Here is a 19,940-nt window from a genome sequence, read left to right on the forward strand (position 1 = left end):
TAATTTATGCGATGATTTCATATTATATTACATTGTACTGCATCATATTGTATTTCACTGTATTGTATTCCACTGAATTCTACTGTATTTTGTGTCTTCACTGATATGTCTCAGTTCTCTTGTTGTGAACCACCCGGAACTTCCAGTTGGGCGGTATGTAGGAAAATAAATTATTATTATTATAAAGAGCAATTTGATGCTGACTCAATCCATAGAGTATCTGAGAGTCTTGTTTGACATGGCCGCAGGCAACTTCTTTCTACCAGAAGCATGCATGCTGACATAGTAACATAGTAGATGACGGCAGATAAAAACCCAAATGGTCCACCAGTCTGCCCAACCTGATTCAATTTAAATTTTTTAAATTTTTTCTCTTAGCTATTTCTGGGCAGGAATCCAAAGCTCTACCCGGTATTGTACTTGGGTTCCAACTACCAAAATCTCCGTTAAAACTTACTCTATCCCATCTAAACCCTCCCAGCCTCTCCTGCCCAGCCTCTCCTGCCCATCCTCCCCCAAACGGTCATATACAAACACAGACCATGCAAATCTGCCCAGTACTGGCCTTAGTTCAATATTTAATATTATTTTCTAATTCTAGATCCTCTGTGTTCATCCCACGTTTCTTTGAACTCAGTCACTGTTTTCCTCTCCACCACCTCTCTCGGGAGTGCATTCCAGGCATCCACCACCCTCTCCGTAAAGTAAAATTTCCTAACATTGCTCTTGAATCTACCACCCCTCAACCTCAAATTATGTCCTCTGGTTTTACCATTTTCCTTTCTCTGGAAAAGATTTTGTTCTATGTTAATACCCTTCAAGTATTTGAATGTCTAAATCATATCTCCCCTGTTCCTCCTTTCCTCTAGGGTATACATTTTCAGGGCTTCCAGTCTCTCCTCATATATCTTCTGGCACAAGCCTCCTATCATTTTCGTCACCCTCCTCTGGACCGCTTCAAGTCTTCTTACGTCCTTCGCCAGATACGGTCTCCAAAACTGAACACAATACTCCAAGTGGGGCCTTATCAATGACCTGTACAGGGGCATCAACACCTTCTTCCTTCTACTGGCTACGCCTCTCTTTATACAGCCCAGCTTCCTTCTGGCAGCAGCCATTGCCTTGTCACACTGTTTTTTCGCCTTTAGATCTTCTGACACTATCACCTCAAGGTCCCTCTCCCCGTCCGTGCATATCAGCTTCTCACCTCCCAGCATATATGGTTCCTTCCGATTATTAATCCCCAAATGCATTACTCTGCATTTCTTTGCATTGAACTTTAGTTGCCAGGCATTAGACCATTCCTCTAACTTTTGCAGATTCTTTTTTATATTTTCCACTCCCTCTTCAGTGTCTACTCTGTTACAAATCTTGGTATCATCTGCAAAAAGGCACACTTTTCCTTCTAACCCTTCAGCAATGTCACTCACAAACATATTGAACAGGATCGGCCCCAGCACCGAACCCTGAGGGACTCCACTACTTACCTTTCCTTCCTCCGAGCAACTTCCATTAACCACCACCCTCTGGTGTCTGTCAGACAGCCAGTTTCTAACCCAGTTCACCACTTTGGATCCTAACTTCAGCCCTTCAAGTTTGTTCAATAGCTTCCTGTGAGGAACCATATCAAAGGCTTTGCTGAAATCTAAGTAAATTACATCTAGCATAGGGTCTTTCCATCTTTGTCAGGAGGCCCAGAAGATTTGGGCCTGGGCCATTGCTCGCAATATATTCCTGAAAGCAATATACAGTATATTCAAATGGAACAGAATTATCTTGCAGGCAGGCTCAGCAGGTTTCTTCAACCACACTAGTGGTCATTCAGTGGGGTCTCTCAGTGGGGGACACCTCAGAAAGACCTGTTTGCGTTCCCCCACAACCACAAACTGCCCTAGTTTTGCTCCTGGCAGTACTCTCCTCACCATCTGGAAGTGAATGCTTTCCTACTAGATTGGAATCACAAGTTTCTCTGTGCTTTTCCTCCAATCCCTTCATTCTCAAGATGCTTATCAAGCTCATGCAGGAATCGGCCACCATGATTCTTATAGCTTCTTGGTGGCCCAGACAACCTTGGTGGTAAACCTTTCACTGCTCATCCTCTTGTGTCCAGATTCATGAAAGGACTTTTCAATGTCAAACCTCCTTTCAAACCACCTCCAGTGGTTTGGATCTTAATGTGGTTCTTGATGCATTGATAAAGACTCCTTTTGAACCAATGTCTACAGCTCATTTCAAATACCTTACTTGGAAAGTGGTTTTTCTCATCTCCCTTACTTCAGCTTGACGAGTCGGTGAACTTGAAACACTGGTGGCGGATCCTCCATTCACAGTGTTCCACCATGACAAAGAGGTGCTTCACACCCATCCCAAGTTTCTTCCAAAGGTTGTCACGGAATTTTACCTTTATCTATTGTTCTTCCAGTATTCTTTCCTAAGCCTCATTCTTATCATGGGGAAACAGCTCTTCACACTCAACGAGCATTGGCCTGCTATTTGCAGAAAATTCAAACACATGGAATATCTTCTCAACTTTTTGTCTCCTTTAAAACTAACAAGTTGGAACGTCCAGTATCCAAAAGAACAATTTCCACATAGATGGCCTCTTGTATCTTCTGTTCAGGTTGGGCTGCAACTAGGGAGTTGTGACACAGCCCTCAAAGTCAGAGCTATGGCAGCTCAGTTGCTTTCCTTCGCTCCACTCCTATTGATGACATCTGTAAAGCTGCTACTTGGTCCTCAGTTCACACATTCACATCATACTACTGTCTGGAATCTTATTCCAGACGGTATGGTCACTTCGGCCAAGCAGTATTGCAAAATTTATTTTCCTAATGGTCAACTCTCCCTCCATCCCATTCTAGTAAGCTAGGGAGTCCCACATGTGAGAATATGCTGCCTGCTTGCCATGGGATAAAGCACAGTCAGTTACTGTAACAGGTGTTATCCAGGGACAGCAGGCAGATATTCTTACAACTCACCCACTAACCCTGGTTGGCTTCTTAGCTTGCTTACAGAACTGAGGAGTCGCGAGCAGCATTGGACAGGAAGGCACTCGTGCATGAGAGGTGCGGGCAGTTCATGAACTTTCTCAAGTTCTTAAAGTGGCAATGTACTTTTAAAGCAGTCTTTACTGGGGCTCCATGGATGACATCACCCACATGTGACAATAACTGCCTGCTGTCCCTGGATAACACCTGTTACGGTACGTTTGCTGTGCTTTCCGTGAAGTCGTATTTGACTAGAAGGGTAGCTTCGTCATGGGTGGAAGCTAGGTTGGTCTCTCCACAGAAGATTTGCAGAGTGGCAACTTGGTCCATTCTCCACACATTTGCAAAGTTTTACATGGTGGATATTACGTCCAGAGAAGACCACCTTTGGTTCCTCAGTGTTACAGGCTGGTGCAGTCAGCCCACCCTAAATTTCTGAGACTGCTTTGGTATGTCTCACTTTTCTAGAATGATAAACCTGTTGCACTAGAAAAAGAGATTGTCCCAGGACAAGCAGGTAGCATATTCTCACCTGTGATGACGTCATCCTCGGAGCCCTGGTATGGACACTTTAAAAGTGCTTCGCCACTTTAAGATTTCTTAGAAAGTTTGCGATTGCCTGCACTGTGCATTTCAAGTGCCTTCCTGCCCAATGTAGGCTCGCGGTACCTCAGTTTTTAGTTTCCATGGAGCGAAGAAGTCGTGTTTTTATAACCCTGTTCAAATTTTGTGCTTGCCTTCCCACTTCACAAATTTTTTACTTAGTTTTTGTAGTTTAAAAATTTTTTTTTCATATTGTCTCCTTCTTTAAAAAAAAAAAAAAAGAGGAGAGAGAAATATTTTTTTCTCTTTCTCTCTTGTGGGCTTTGCCCTTCAAGGTTTTGGTTTTCTCTTCAGCCATTGAGTTTAATTGGGCTGATGTCTTTCCGTCCATGTCCAAACCATTAACAGGTTTCAAAAAGTACTGCTGGTGCCAAAGGCCAATTTCTATCACCAACCCACATAGTTGGTGCTTACAGTGCCTTGGGCCTGAACACCGAGTGGAGTCCTGTGCTTGGTGTTCTGCCCTGCAGAAGTGTTCAACTAAAAGCTGTAAGCTTCAACAGGAGAAACTGTTCGGGACTGGCATGAACACCAATAATGCTTTACATTTACAACCATCAACATCGAAGACTTCAACATCGCTATCAGGAGACTTTGCACCATCCAGTAAGCCAGCTAAGAAGCCTCAAGCGTCTCAAACACCATCGCAGATCATTCTTGCATAGAGTCCCCTGATGCTGATCAAGCAGCAACACTCTGTCTTGCGGCTTGCCTCTCCTTTGAGGTGTGCATCCTCTTTGAGATCACCCTCTCTGAGGCAATTTGCTGCACTAATGGTACTGGCAGACAAGCCACAGGTACTGGTACTTTCTGTGAAAAGCTCAATGAATTTTTCAAAAGGGAGCACAAACATCGACTCCCTCTGTACTGGTTCTGCCTGAGCAGATAGCTACCAGGTCCTGTGGTACCACAACTGCTTCCTCAGTGCAACACCATCAGGGATATTCCTCCAGTCATCGTCGCTTTTTTTGATGCTTGACGCCTCGACATCGATCATCCCATCGGAGGTCCACCAAGATGTCAATCCATTTTATCGAGATATCGACGCTCCTCTTGTTCACCTGGACATTCGAAGTCCAGAAAGCACCAGTCTTCATCACGTACTTCTAAACGGTAGAAGGCTTCACGTCATTCGTTGTCCTCGTCTTTGGATTGGTATCGGAGTCATCAAAAGCATCAGATCTCTCAACGCATATCTCCATCAAAGCCTATTTATGACTATGACTTAGTCTGAATCAGATGGAGACTTTTCTGTTTCTGCAACTGAGGCTTATGATACTCTTTCAGACAAGTCTCCTTAGAAATCTCCGCCTAAAACAAGATCACCTACTGAAAAGGATCTCTCTTATAAAATGTATAAGACAGTTAGGCAAAGACTTGCCTGTCAAACTTGAAGCTGATTCTGCCTACAGCACTGAATATCTAGAGGCCCTAGATTATGATGAGCCTCCTAAGGAACTTCTCAAACTACCATTGCATAGTATTCTCAAATACTTAACAAGAATTGGGAAACACCCTTGACCATTACAGTGGCTCCCAGTAAACTTGATTCTCTGTATAAAATTTTGTCTTCTCAGGTTTTGATAAACCACAACTTCAACATCAATCCTTGGTTGTGGAGTCAACGCTAAAAAAATCTTTTCCATTAAAGGTGTACGCCTCAGTCCTGCCGGGACGTGAAAGGCGCACTGTGGACAAATTTGGATGTCGCCTTTATCAGAATTCCATGTTGTCAAGCAGGGTCCTTAATTACCATTTTTATATCTCCTGCTATGTAAAGCACCTTGTTAAAAAATTGCCGCCTTTTGATAAATATATTCCTTCTCAGCATCTACAGGAATTTCACAATATCTTCCGTATGTCTCCCTTGCTAAATGATATATAGCAAGATCTGCTTATGATGCTTTTGAATTATCATCTGGAACTTCAGCTATGTCAGTGGCAATGAGATGTATGGCATAGCTGAGAGTCTCGGATATGGACATCAATCTTCAAGACAGATTCGCTAATATTCCCTGTTTGGGAGATGAGCTTTTTGATAACTCTATTGAAAATGAGTCACAAAAATTCACGGACCATGAAAAACATTGGGATGCTTTGGTTAAAACCAAGTCTAAACCTCCTTCAACCTCTAGACTTTTCAAGCCTTTTTACTCTTATCAGAGGCATTACTCAACAATACCTGCTGCACCTTGTATGCCTCATCAAAAGAAGCAAAAGCAACAGCATCCACAAAAGGCTCAACCTGCAGCTTCTCAGAAACCTGGCCAGTCTTTTTGACAGACTCATGAAGAGCATAGCTGCTGTTTCTCTTTCTCAGCCTCTTCCTCAGCCAATCGGAGGCTGACTCCAGTTTTATTATCCATGCTGGGAATTAATATCAACAGACCTCTGGGTTCTAAAAGTAATTTGAGAGGGATACTCTCTTCATTTTGATACTATACCTCCAGATCATCCTCCAATAGAGTCCTTTTTCGATCATCGGCAGATGTCCTTCCTTCTTCGGGATATAGAGTCTTTACTACTTCTAAATGCAATAGAAAAAGTTCCACCTGCTCAGAGGAATAGGGGGCCTGAACAGATTTGTGATAAAAGAAAATTTTCACATGTCTTTAGTGACTCTATATCCCCTCTTAGATCGGAACAACTGGCTATGCTCTCTGAATCTAAAAGAAGCCTACACACATTCCAGTTCATCCGGCCTATAGGAAGTATGTCAAGTTTCAAGTGGCGCAGCGCCATTTTCATTACAAAGTCCTATCATTCGGTCTTGCATACTCTCCCAGAGTATTCATCAAGTGCCTGGTAGTAGTAGCAGGGCATTATGAGCCCAAGGTCTTCAAGTGTTTCCTTATCTTGATGATTGGGTGTTTGCAGCCATACAAACCACAATTCTCTTGCTTCAGCAGTTGGGGTTCGAAGTCAATTTTCCCAACTATGTAAGTGGAAGAAAATTATGTTCTCATACACAGATGTGTTTTTCTCTTTAAACGTCTAAACAACTACTGGAAGAAAAATGTTTTCCAGAAACTTTCATTCGCTAAACAATACATTTCTGCAACCACATGTTTATAGTCGCATGATTTCCCCTAACTCAAGCAACAACTGTCAGTGTGACTTTTAGTTTATTTGCAGGGGCCTGCTATGTTATGGCTCCAACATCTTGTTTCAAACATTAAATCATAATATTTTGTTCTATGAAGGAAAAATATGTACTCTGCGAATTCTGTTTATACTTTGCTGTGTGTGAAGGATTTTTATTATTCAGCTATAATATTAGTGTCTTTCAAAGCCCTAACTAAAAGTGTATCTAATATATATATTGTTATGGGGGCCATATTAATTATGCCCCCCCCTTATATTCTGCATAATACAATTATCCTCATCATGTGCAGTGCCTGACAGGGGAGGGAGGGAAGGGTGCTGGGTGCAGAGCTTGGCAGGGAGGGAGCTAGGTGCAGAGCCTGACAGGGCAGGGCACTTGAATATTAAGCCGCCTGACTTATATTCGAATAAACCATTTTTCCTCCTTTTTTGGGGGGGAAAAGGGGGGTCTCGACTTATATTCGAGTATATACAGTAAGTATGTGTTTCTTTAAGCAGAACAGTTGGTTTGTTTGGGAAATTTCCCAGTTTTGTCCCTACTTCGCATTGTGTCCATAGAGCTCTTCAATGCTTGGGTACTAACTGCAGGTGGCAGTTGTGCTCCCTGGGAAGTAGGAGGGACCCAGAAAATATCCAGAGTGGATTCTTTCTGAATATGATTCATGGCCATGGGGATATAACCCACTTGTCTGGAATGACACACCTATTTACTCAAAAAGATATTATCAAGGTAAGGACATAATCTCTTTTTTTTCTGTGTCTTTGTTATGTACAACTGTTTTGTACAGCCCCTTTTCCGTACTTCCATGTCTTAAAAAGACACTGAATGATGACTTTGAGTAACAGTAAATCATAAATGAGGAGGAGGAGGAGGTGAGTGTGGCGCAGTGGTTAAAGCTACAGCCTCTGCACACTGAGGTTATGGGTTCAAACCCACACTGCTCCTTGTGACCCTGGGCAAGATATCTAATCCTCCCATTGCCCCAGGTACATTAGATAGATTGTGAGCCCACCGGGACAGACAGGGAAAAATGCTTGAGTACCTGAATAAATTCATGTAAACTGTTCTGAGCTCCTCTGGGAGAATGGTATAGAAAATTGAATAAATAAATAAAGTATTAAGTATGTTTATCCAAATGATAGAATCTTTTTACTATGAGAAGCCATCCAAACCAAAAATATATCGTCAATAAAACGCACTCACATTTTTGTGTGTTGAAACTGATGGGCAGGGTGCAAAGATAGTTCCTCCAACTGTGTCATGAAGAGATTGGCAATACTAGGAGCAGCCACAGTACCCATGGCCACTCCTTGACACTGTAAGCTTGATCTTGAGGAATACTCATATAGAGAGCTACCACATCTAAGGTCACCAGTATATAAAAAGGAGCCACTTCAATGGAATTGTGCAGTTTCCTTAAGAAATGAGTTGCATCTCAAATGTAGGATTTAACTTTACTTATAAATGATTGTAAAAATAAAATCTAAAATTTAAATAAAGGTTCCAAGATGGTGCCTCGTAAAGAAACAATCGGTCTTCCAGGGATTTTACAAAATCTAATGTACTTGGTGTCTGCTGTGGAGTTGGACCTATTTTTTCATATGACTGCAAATTACAGGGTAGGTCTCTACACACCAAGTCCCATAATTATGTCTGTCCCTAAAGCCTTCTTCCACATGCAATTCCTCAACATCTCATTCTTTTTCTTCACCTCCCCAGCTATCAGTGTATTTTTCCTCCCTTCCCTATCCAGTATTGCAAGCCATCACATTGCTGTCCCGCATTGCATACTCACCTTTTTTCTGGCCCCTTCTCATTTTCAACCATTTTCAACATGGCAGGGCACTTGAATATTAAGCCGCCGCAGTAACTTTGCTCACTCTCTCTTTTCTTCCCCCTCTAAGCTCCCACAGCAAGGAGAAGTGACCCACTGCACAATAGGTCACTTCCTCCTCTTGTGCTGACTTAGACCTGGCTGTTTATGTGAACCACGGGATTGCGATTCACATAAACAGTCGGGTCTAAGCCAGCACAGGAGGAGGAAGTGACACACTGTGCCACAGTTCACTTCCTCCTCTTCTTGCCATAGTTGCTTAGTGCTTGAGGGGAAAAGAGAATGAGCAGAGCTGCTGCTGCATGTGCTGAATTTTGCACAGCACATGCTGACTTCTACACATCCTGTGAAGGTGGTAAATTCTACACATGCAGAAATCCACCAGGAGTAGTAATTGTATCAGACTTGTCAATGAAAGATGCAGTAGGGAAGACACTGATACTCTGTAGCCATTGGAGATGCTGATACTATATTTCTTTTCTTCTAGAATCTGACTTCTCCTGTGGGATGTGCCTCTGGCTGGATCTCTTCTCTCCCGCCTATTCATGGTGCTGTGCCAGCAGCACTACCTCAAAGTGTACCTGTACCACATTTCCCAGGGGCAGCATATACTGTGCAGCACATTTGCCAGTATAGTAGCATAGGAGGTAGCAGCTACCCACTGCAGTGGGCAGGCACAACTCAGCCACCGGTTATTATTCCTCCTTCACCCCTGGGACCATTCCAAACTGGCATCAACTTACAGGGGTACCCAGCAACACCAGTTCAGAAACCAGCTACAGTACCCCCTAATCCGAAATGAGCAAGACTAGTGAAGAGATCATGTGTATGCTGCAACCTTTGAGAAGATACTACACTGTTCTCTCCATACTTAGATGTGCTATGTCATCTCTTTCTCTTTTGTGTTTCTTGGTGGCTAGCTCCAGTGCTGAACGCCGCCGGTCTAGCAGCACAATTTGATGTGTTCTTGCAATTTGTCCATGTGCTCCTTTTTCTGTTGACAAAAATTTATTTGAAAAGGCTGCACTAGGTATCTCAGCATACCAGTACTATCTTTGCAACTACCAAGAATTTTCATCTTTAGCTTTTCAGCTTCCCCAAGGCCACAGGTTTCTGCTCTTTTAAATTGCATGTCAATTTATTATGATGCAAAGGAGAAGGGGGAGAATTTTTGCCCATTTACCGCCTCCACCTTCCAGAAGAAGTTCAGCAGAAAAATATGCTTCAGGACTAAGGAGTAGACTGATCCACTGATGGTTGTGGCCATTTGAGTCCTTACTTCACTGTTAGGGATGAATGAGCTTTTGCTGAACCTAAAAGAGGTATAAAAACTACAAGCGGGAGCCCAAAACTTTTTTCTGGGTCCTGATTTCTCCTGTGTACAAGCTGCTGTTTACTGATATGGATGGATCACTAGCTGTTAGGCTGCTGTTCTCTCTGCTTGTGATATGCACCATTAGTTTTTGTATCTGGAAATAGATTTGTAGCTGGTAAGGGTAGTGTATAAATACTGGCTTCTGGAAGAGAGATGGTATTTGTGGAGGCCCCAGCAGCAGGGAATCCCTGTCTACAGCACTCAGCTGGGCTTTTAGAGTTTCTTTAACTTCAGGCATGCACATTTTTGAATTTAATGGCAGTGGGACTGTAACCTTTTCTCATTGTTGCACAGGCTCTTGAGATGTAGAACAGAATGGGCAACAATTTTTCTTCCTTTGTTTGCCCACATTTTCTGGACCTTAGTCTTTGTTATAGAGCTTTTGTGTCTGGGTAGGCATATAGTGGCCTCGCCTTTCCTCCCAATATTTCTTGCTGCCATCCACACAGCTCCTCCTCCACAGCCTGCAGACTTTTGCAGTGCCTTGTTAAATTTAGCTTTTCAGGTTTTAGCTGAAAGGGAACAAAATGTCACTTAGTCTTCTGAAGTTTAGAAGATGTTTTATAGTGGATTGCTGCATGGCAGTTGGTGGTGGCTAACTTTGTACAGAAAAGTGTGTGTGTGGGAGGGGTCTTTCAAAAGGTTGATTTGTTTATGAAGAATTGATGACAAGTATTCATGACACACTTTATTTTCACTTTGAATTCATTATTTCTGTTATTAGGTGGAATTTGCTTTAGAACATAGACACATCGACTGTGAATACTGAAAAGTTTTATACTTGAACTGTTGACACTGATTTTGTAATTTGTGCTTTTTCCATCACTTTTATTTGCTTATGAAATTGTTGTTTCCTCACAGTGGGTGCATTTTCTTTCTGGGGAAAAAAAGCCAGAAAAAAACCCCAAAAAACTTCCTCAGGATGGCAATATATCACTAGGGGCCAGGAATTAAACATTTTGTTATGTTTCTGTGATAACTGACATGTCCATTTATTTTAAAATTCTTTCCTGTTTTAAGCTTATGAAGAGGGGAGGGTGATAGTAGCATTGACTGGTCATAAGATGGAAGGAAGGATTTTTGGTTTTTATTGTCTTGTTTTCTGAGTAGAATACCAATTGGGGGGAAAAATAATGCTGTTTGTTTCTTTGTGTTATTTGTATAAAAGCTGTGTACCAATTTCCATCCTTTCAATTTTGTAAAATCTGAACCAGGCCTATGGATGAGCAACACTTTCTTTGATTGTAGTCATTTTGCCTATATTCTGTATAATGATGCTGTTGTATGATTGTCTGTCTCCATCCTTTACGTTTTCGTGCCATAGCAAGTGTAAATTCTTGGGAAGGTGTAAAAGGGTATCTTTGGTCCTTCAGTCCTTCCTGGAATATATCACATTCACTAGTACTGCTTCAGTTTCGGCTGCCCTTTTGTGGCTGCTACATTTCATCCAATTTTACTTTTATTTTTTTCTACCTCATTTTGGTATTAACTAGAATGTATGTGAGGACACTTTTGCCTGCAGCAGCTTGCATTTTGCCTTTTAGTTTGTGGCCTTGCAGGGCTTAAACCTGGCCCTGTCATTAACTGTGAAGCATCCTGTGAGACAGGCTGGGTGACATGGTAGCATTTTTTCTGATTGTATTTAAACTGTGACTTCATGCTCTTCTTACCCACCAGCATTTATCTTTATACTAAGTGGAAAAGAAGTTATCCCAATGAGGAATGGGAAAGTGATTAAACTCAAAGCTGGTTTGAAATTTAAATAATAATAAAAAAAGAAAGAGTTGTACAGGGTTACAAAATGTAATATTGTAAGCTTGTCTAGATCTTTACTGAGTTCTTCTCTCTCCTCCTCTTACTCTTCAGAAGCTGGTTCTGACCAAAGCAGCACACCGCTGCTAATGCCAGCAATTTGTAACACTCACCAGCTCTACACAACCTTATGTTGTGATCAAACTGCATCTTATCAGAATAAAGACAAACCAGCCTTTTAACAGGAAAATAATTATTAAAAAATAATTAAACAGCCAGCATATGCACCTTCCTTCTATTCAGTTTTTTCTTACAAATGTAGTCATGTTGTTAGCAACTCATTTTTTTTGGGGGGGAGGGGGGCGAAGGGGAGGGAGGATTTTTAGGTCAGCAAATAAAACAATTGAAACATTAAAGTAACTTGTTTATAAAGAATTTGCTGCTTCAAATTGCAAGGTCCTCTGCCTGGTTAAATTTTGATGTGTGTATTTTGATTGTTTCTTTGAGTGTCAGATATTGAGGATTGTGGTTTTCTCCAGAATTGCCCTTTTGTTTGACTTATATAATAATCTATGTCATTGGAAGACCAAGGCAGAGATCTCCAAAGTGTAATTCTGAAACTGCCATCAGCAGAGGTCATTCAGTTGTACTCCTTGGCCTATGGTTAATATCAATTTCTTTTGTCAAGTTTTTAACAGATCTCTAATTTTGTTTAATCTGTATAATGTATGATTTTCTTTATATGCATTCTCCTCTTTCAAATAGTGTGTGCCATCTGAAAATTGATCTGTTTACTGCAAAAGTACTTGTTTAGTGAAGCAGCATGCACTTTTTGGGGTATTTTAGAAAACTAACATTCCATCATTGGAAATGTAATTTTTTTTTTTTTGTTCAGCTGAAGGAAGTTCTTGTAAAGTTTGGAAAAACAGAATCATTAAAAGAAGTCATTAATACATGTTTGGTTTAGGCTTTTGTATAATTGTGTGATGTAAATATTTTATAAACACAAATGTCATTTTTATTTTGCACCCTACTCTAAAGTACTATCCAACAAATTGTGTATAAGTACAAGAAGACCTGGTTCAAAAAGCTTAGTCTAAGAGCTAGATGCACAAAAGTAAGCAATCGTCTAACAATCGTCGCTAAACTGGTTTTGACTGGTTTAGCAATGATTGGTTTGCTGACCTGATGCACAAAGCGGCTCACCGTGTGCATGATCGCCCATTCTTATACAATAACCTCTGGAAGTTTCACCTGTGGGTTGTGCATCTATTCCAGCCTTGGCTGTAGAACTTAGAAATAAAACCAACCCCCTCTGCGAGGTCATCTCTGCGGACACTCCCCTTAAAGCTCAGTTTGTTTCTGCAGCCTTGGTGAGAACTTATAGTTTCTTCTGCTCGTGATTTTATTTCTCAATTCCTAGTCTTTTATTTTCATCGGTGCCATGAGAATTGCCCAAGTGCTGCAGATTCACTCTGAGAATGTTCCTTTGGTGGGAGATCACAGACTTTTCCTTAAAGATTGTCTGCTTCTGGAGGGATACACAAATCTAACCCCAAACCTATCAAATACGGCGTTCCCAAGGCGCCCTTCTATCCCCCTCCTATTTAACCTCCACATTAGACCTGTCATTGATATAGCCCAAAAGTACATTAAAATCCACTCCTACGCCGATGACATCCAGCTGCTCCTCCCACTAAGCGAAAACCGATCATCCCAAATCGCCAACCTCCAACACTGCCTCTCTGACATGAAAACCTGGATGACAAACAACAAACTACAGCTGAATGCCTCCAAGACCGAACTTTTATGGATCAGGAAAAAACGTACCAAATACACACGCCCAACACTATCATGGGACTCCACCTTACTAACTGCAACAGATCAAGTACGCAGCCTAGGAGTAACATTAGATGGCCACCTGTCCCTGTCCACCCACATATCTCAAGTAAGTAGTCTCTACCTCCTTTTACTACCTCCGCCAACTGAGAAGGATCAAACCCTACATCTCCATACCTGACCTAGCCCAACTCCTCTACACTTATGTCCTTTCCAGGATGGATTACGTCAACTCCCTATTTAATGGCGTAGCCAAAAAAGATCTCAAGCGCCTCCAGCGGGTACAAAATGCAGCAATCCGCCTCCTACACAGCCTCAACTACCACAATCCCATCCACCCAGCACTCCACGCTGAACACTGGCTTCCAATTAACCAACGCTGCGCATTCAAGGCCCTGGTAATAGCGCACAAAAGAATACACGCCACCACCCCTGCCTACATAAAATCCAAGCTAACCCTATACACCCCCACCTGCCCCCTTCGATCAGAAATTGAGAAATGCCTATACATCCCCCCAGGAACTCCCCCCGCAAATCAGATTCAGAACTCATTGATGACCTTCCGGAAAGCGGTAAAGACCCTCCTCTTCAACTAAAATTCATCCACAGTCTACACCTCTCCCCCCTTAAACCCCCCTCCCCTCTCTTCTCCTTTCTAAACTTCTACTTAAATTGCTGTATAGTCCATTCTTAACCTGTAATTAAATTGCAGTACAGTCAATTCTTAACCCATACTAAAATTGCCGTATAGTCCTTGTATTTAAACTACTGTATAGTCTTGTATTGTCCAAAGATATATTAGTGATAGGAAAAAGAACACAGATGGATAGTACGCCTTACAAAACCAGATGGGAACTGCGCAGAATCAGATTCTGATAAAACAGAACTACTGAATGAATACTTCTGCTCGGTCTTCACCTGCGAGACACCGGGGCACGGTCCGCAGTTGCAGGCAAGGCCCAGCGTGGAAGACCCGTTTCAGAATTTCGAGTTCACACCTGGCGACGTCTACTACGAACTGGCAAGACTCAAGGTGAACAAAGCCATGGGACCGGACAATCTACACCCCAGGGTGCTCAGTGAGCTGCGTAATGTCCTGGCAGAACCGCTATCAGGACTCTTCAATCTCTCCCTAAGTTCGGGGAGAGTCTCCATAGACTGGAAAACAGCTAACGTCGTTCCACTGCACAAAAAGGGTTGCAGGGCAGAGGCTGCAAACTACAGACCGGTGAGTCTCACATCAATAGTATGCAAACTCATGGAAACACTAATCAAACGTAAATTAGACGCAATCTTGGATGAGGAGAATCTACGGGATCCCAGTCAACACTGATTCACCAAGGGTAGGTCCTGCCAATCCAATCTCCTCAGCTTCTTTGACTGGGTAACAAAACAGCTAGACTTGGGAGAATCCGTGGACATTGTATACCTAGACTTCAGCAAAGCTTTCGATACTGTCCCGCATCGCAGGCTGTTGAGCAAGATGAAATCAATGGGGCTGGGAGAAACACTAACTACATGGGTCAATGACTGGCTGAATGGCAGACTTCAGAGGGTGATAGTTAACGGTACCCTCTCTAAAACATCGGAGGTGACCAGTGGAGTACCGCAGGGCTCAGTCTTGGGCCCGCTCCTTTTCAACATATTCATAGGGGACCTAACTCAAGGGCTTCAAGGTAAGATAATGTTATTCGTTGACGACGCCAAACTATGCAATATAGTGAGAGACAGCAATTCACCCAATAGTATGACACAGGACCTACATTTGTTGGAGCTTTGGTCCTCGACCTGGCAGCTGGGCTTCAACGCTAAGAAATGCAAGATCATGCACCTCGGCAGCAGAAATCTGTGCAGAACTTACACCTTGAATGGTGAGACCTTAGCTAGAACTTCAACAGAACGAGACTTGGGAGTGATCATCAGCGCAGATATGAAAACTGCTGATCATGTGGAGAAGGCTTCATCTAAGGCAAGACAGTTAGGTTGTATCCGCAGGAGTTTCGTCAGCCGTAAGCCTGAAGTCATAATGCCATTATACAGAACCATGGTGAGACCTCATTTCGAATACTGTGTGCAATTCTGGAGGCCACACTACCGAAAAGAGGTGCTGAGAGTAGAGTCGGTGCAACGGATGGCCACCAGGCAGGATGGTCTCGGGCTCAAGGATCTATCGTACGAGGAAAGGATGAAAAATTTGCAGCTATACTCACTCGAGGAACGTAGGGAGAGAGGAGACATGATCAAGATGTTTAAGTATATTACCGGCCGTATCAAGATGGAAGAAGAGATTCTCTTTCTCAAAGGACCCTCAGCCACAAGAGGGCATCCACTCAAACTCAGGGGCGGGAAATTCATGGCGACACCAGGAAATATTTCTTCACCGAGAGAGTGGTTGATCCTTGGAACGAGCTACCGGTGCAGGTGATCGAGGCAAATAGCATGCAAGAATTTAAGAGCAAATGGGATGCCCATGTGGGATCCCTTAGAGGGTTAAGCCAAGGGTACCTGTCACCGGGAGTGGGATCCCTAGGATAGTAGACTTGGGGGTGGGTCAGTAGAGTGGACAGACCTGATGGGCTATGGCCCTTATCTGCCGTCATCTTTTATGTTTCTATGTTTCTAAACTACTGTATAGTCTTTGTATTGTCCAAACGTACTCCACTGTGAATGTTTGCTGTAAACCGTTCTGAGCTACTGGGAGGACGGGATAAAATCTAAATAAATAAATAAAATAAATAAGCTTAAACTGCAGTAAGCCCTCTAGACAGCCTGCAGATTGGATCGGGTCTCCAGGATCGGGAGCCATCTTTCCCCTGGTTCGTCCGCAAAGGGGTATGCTGCGGTTCTGTGCTGCGGATCGAAACCGGACCGCGTGTCTTCCTTAATTCCCCTGAGGAGTCCTATTGGTCGTGATCTGTGGTGACAGGGAAGGTTGAGGCTGTCAGAAGATCTGAAAAATCCAGTTTAATCAGCTCCTGAGGTACTGATCTCCCTATGCTTGCACTGTGTATTGCTGGCTGCCATTGAAATGCATTGCAGCACATGTATCAGAGCTGTCTGTGTACCTCTGGGATGGCGATTTTAGGGGGGTGCTGAAATTGGGGGTTTTAGTGGTTTCCCTGCATGCCCTGGTCCCCCCCACCTGTAAAATAGTAAAATCACCATTTTTCACGGTTCCCTGCGTTTTTAACAGGCCGTTTTCAGCCAAAATCGGCACCCGTGGTGGCCATCTTGGATTTTCATTAAACTTTTTTAAAGTGTATTTTTTGGACTTAGAAGATTTGATTTTGCTCAAAACTTCACATGTGGCCTCAGAACAGGATGGCATTGATTCATGCTTTAGATGTGGCGGATGGCGGCCGGATTCGCAGCCGTATATCCTGTGCGCCACGGGATCCTGCTCTCCCTTCCTCCTGAGAGGCTCTAACTCCCTTTAATTCCACCAGTCGTGATTTCTGCGTCCGGGACACCTAAACGTAGGTGCAGTTCCAGGGAAAAGCCTTCTCAGTCTGCTAATCTTGTAAGATCTGAGACACACAGACTGGTTCTGGCCGCCAGTGACTGCTTTTCCCCAAAATTCGTGGATCTAAACTATCTGGCTATATAACAAAAAAAAGGGAGGCTTTGCCTGTTTCTCCCACTCAAAGTTCAGTACAACAGTCTGTTCCACCTTTGGATGCCAGCATGTTGATTTGTTCCTTTGCTGGGGTACCAGAAAGCAGGCGGCTCATCCCCACCCTTACTTCTGTTTCAGGTCTGTGCCTTTGCTGTTACCTGTTTCTTCGGCAGAATCAGCAGATGTGACTAACTTAGTGGATCTGGGTGATACCCTGAACAATGGCGGTGTACTGGATCCTCAAGACAAGCCACTTGCCCGGACCTTATTTCTGGGTCACTGTGAACACAGAACCTGGTTTCAGAACACGCGGTTCAGGCAGACTGTCCAGTTCTGAGCCTCCGCTGTCAGCCTCCTTGCTGGACAATGAAGTTTTGGCAGAAGTGCTGTTAGAGTTCTGGGAGTCCCTGGAGGGTTCCCTTAATCTTGACCATGGCAAAGTTGTAGCCCATGGCATTGGACTTCACCTAGTGCCTGGTCCCGTCGATGGTGGATTCAGATGTGGCTCAGGTCGCTATGCTTACCTCACCCTCGGATAGAGGGGTTGTCCTGCAGGATGTTCAATACAGAAGAGTGGATTTTGTTCTCAAGCGTCTTTCTGTTTCCGCTATGGCGGGAGTGCGAGCTGCGGCGGCCACTTCCTTGTGGTCTGAAATCTGAAATTTTTTTTGACAGACGCACTCTATGGAATGATTTGGATTCGCCAGTGGTTGGGTCTCCTTCATCTAAAGCAGGGGTGTCAAAGTCCCTCCTCGAGGGCCGCAATCCAGTAGGGTTTTCAGAATTTCCCCAATGAATATGCATTAGAACTATTTACGTGCAGTGCTTTCATTGTATGCAAATAGATCTCATGCATATTCATTGGAAAAATCCTGAAAACCCAACTGGATCGTGGCCCTCAAGGACCGACTTTGGCACCTGTGAAAAGGCTATGCTGAGCAGGTTCCCTTTTAAAGATTCGCTCCTGTTTGGCCAGGGTTTGGATGACCTTATGGCCAGTATTCAGGACCGTAAGCATGAAGTGCTCCCTGGCACTAGACTTCATTTGACAAGGGGTGTGGGATGGCCAGATTTTCATCCCTTCTGGTGCACTTCTCAGTTCGCTGGACCCCCGGCAGCAGGACAGCGTTTCGGAGCTCCCTTCAGACCTTGCTTTGGAGGTGCAGCGTGCCAACAGTCTTCAAACTCCAGGCCTTCTGCCCCTCCCTAGAGAAAATTATGACGACAGGTCCCTGGCTTTTGGCCTTCCTCCCGGAATAGCAAATGGTAACCAAGGATCAGTGGGTCCTCGAGGTGCTCAGGGAAGGCCTTCGACTACAGTTTTTCCAGCCTCCGTTGGATTTCTTCCTGTCCCCTCCTGTGGAAAATCCAGACAGGGCCAGCAGGGTGCCAGCCACAGTGTGTAGGTTGCTGGATCTGGCAGCTATAGAGCCTATCCCATAGGGAGACTTGGACTTTGGGAAATATTTGATTTACTTCATCAGACCAAAAAAGGACTCTGAAGATTGCAGACCTATTTTGGAGGACCTGAAGGCAGTGAACGCCTTCCTGTGAGTTCTGAGTTTCTAGAAGGAAATGGTGCATTCAGTGGGGGCAGCAGTGGTGCCTGTGGAGTTTTGGGCTTCCTTGGACCTCTCAAAAGCGTACCTCCACATCCTGAATTTTTCCAGATCATCAGAGGTTTCTGAGGTTTCATGTTGTCGGGAGGCACTTCCAGTTTGCGGTGTTACCCTTCGGGTTGATGTCGGCACCCAGATCATTCACCAAAATCATTGTGGCTGCCCATCTGCGCTCGACTGGATAATCAGAGCTCCTTCTTTGGAGGAAGGCCGCTTGGCGGTTCGCAAAGTGGTGACTTTGTTGGAAAGTCTCGGCTGGGTGATCATTCTTGAAGAGTCGCCTAGAGCCGACACAGGACTTGGAGTACGTGGGAGTCCAGTTCCAAGCAGGCAGCAACCATGTGTTTCTGCCAGAATCCAGGAAGCTCAAGTTTCGGAGTGCAGTTTGGGACATGTTAGCGGCTCCAGCCCTAACGGTTTGGCAGTATCTGCAGGTATTGGGTCTCATGGTGGCGATCATGTTTGGGATTCCGTGGGCAAGAGCTCTCATCCGTCCTCTTCAGTTATCCCTTCTGTCTCGGTGGCATCCTCAGCGGGATGCACTGGGGGTGAAGTTGCCATGGTTGGCAGCGGCCAACCATGTATGGTGTGGTAGTTGAACCCGGTTAATCTAAACAGAGGGCTCCCACTGCAAGTCTTAGACTGGGTGACCCTGTCAATGGACGTGAGTCTCTCCAGCTGGGGAGCAGTTTGCCAGTCTGTGCCGGGTCAGTGTCGGTGGACTGTGTTGGAGAGGAGATAAATGCTTAATCGACTGGAGCTGCGAGCATTCCATCTGGCTCTGCTGTGATTTCAAGGGAGTCTCCATGTGTTGTCAGACATTGCGACAGCTGTTGCCTATGTCAACCATCAGGGAGGCATGAGGAGTCCCCTGCTGAGCCTGGAGGCTCGTTGGCTAGGCAGAGCAGCATCTGATGGCCTTGTCTTCGGCTCATGTGGCTGGAGTGGACAATGTGCCGGTAGACTTCCTCAGTCGTCAGATTCTGGACCTGGGAGAATAGTCCCTGTCCAGGCTAGTATTCGAAGCCATAATTAGTCGGAGGGGTCGTCCCGCCATCGATCTGATAGCGTCCTTGGGGAACCAGAAGACAGACAGGTTCTTCAGCCACCGACGAGAGGTCAGCAGCGCAGGGCTCAGCGCTCTGGTTCAACTGTGACCAGAAGGGGAACTTCTGTATGGCTTTTCCCCATGGCCAATGATAGGGTGCA

At 44.2% G+C, this 19,940-nt stretch overlaps 1 protein-coding gene across 3 annotated transcripts in view; it reads left to right on the forward strand.

Moving 5' to 3' along the window:
* Positions 1-12,612, forward strand: part of WNK3 (WNK lysine deficient protein kinase 3) — a 464,585-nt gene extending 451,973 nt beyond the window's left edge. For all 3 annotated transcript variants that reach the window (XM_033921773.1, XM_033921790.1, XM_033921782.1), the window contains one exon: positions 9,018-12,612. In XM_033921773.1, the coding sequence (XP_033777664.1) occupies positions 9,018-9,332 (315 nt within the window). In that variant the 3' untranslated portion in view covers positions 9,333-12,612. The remainder of the gene's footprint in view (positions 1-9,017) is intronic.
* The last annotated feature ends 7,328 nt before the right edge of the window (positions 12,613-19,940 follow it).

This window comes from Geotrypetes seraphini, chromosome 1, assembly GCF_902459505.1.
Source record: "Geotrypetes seraphini chromosome 1, aGeoSer1.1, whole genome shotgun sequence".
NCBI classification, from domain to species: domain Eukaryota; kingdom Metazoa; phylum Chordata; class Amphibia; order Gymnophiona; family Dermophiidae; genus Geotrypetes; species Geotrypetes seraphini.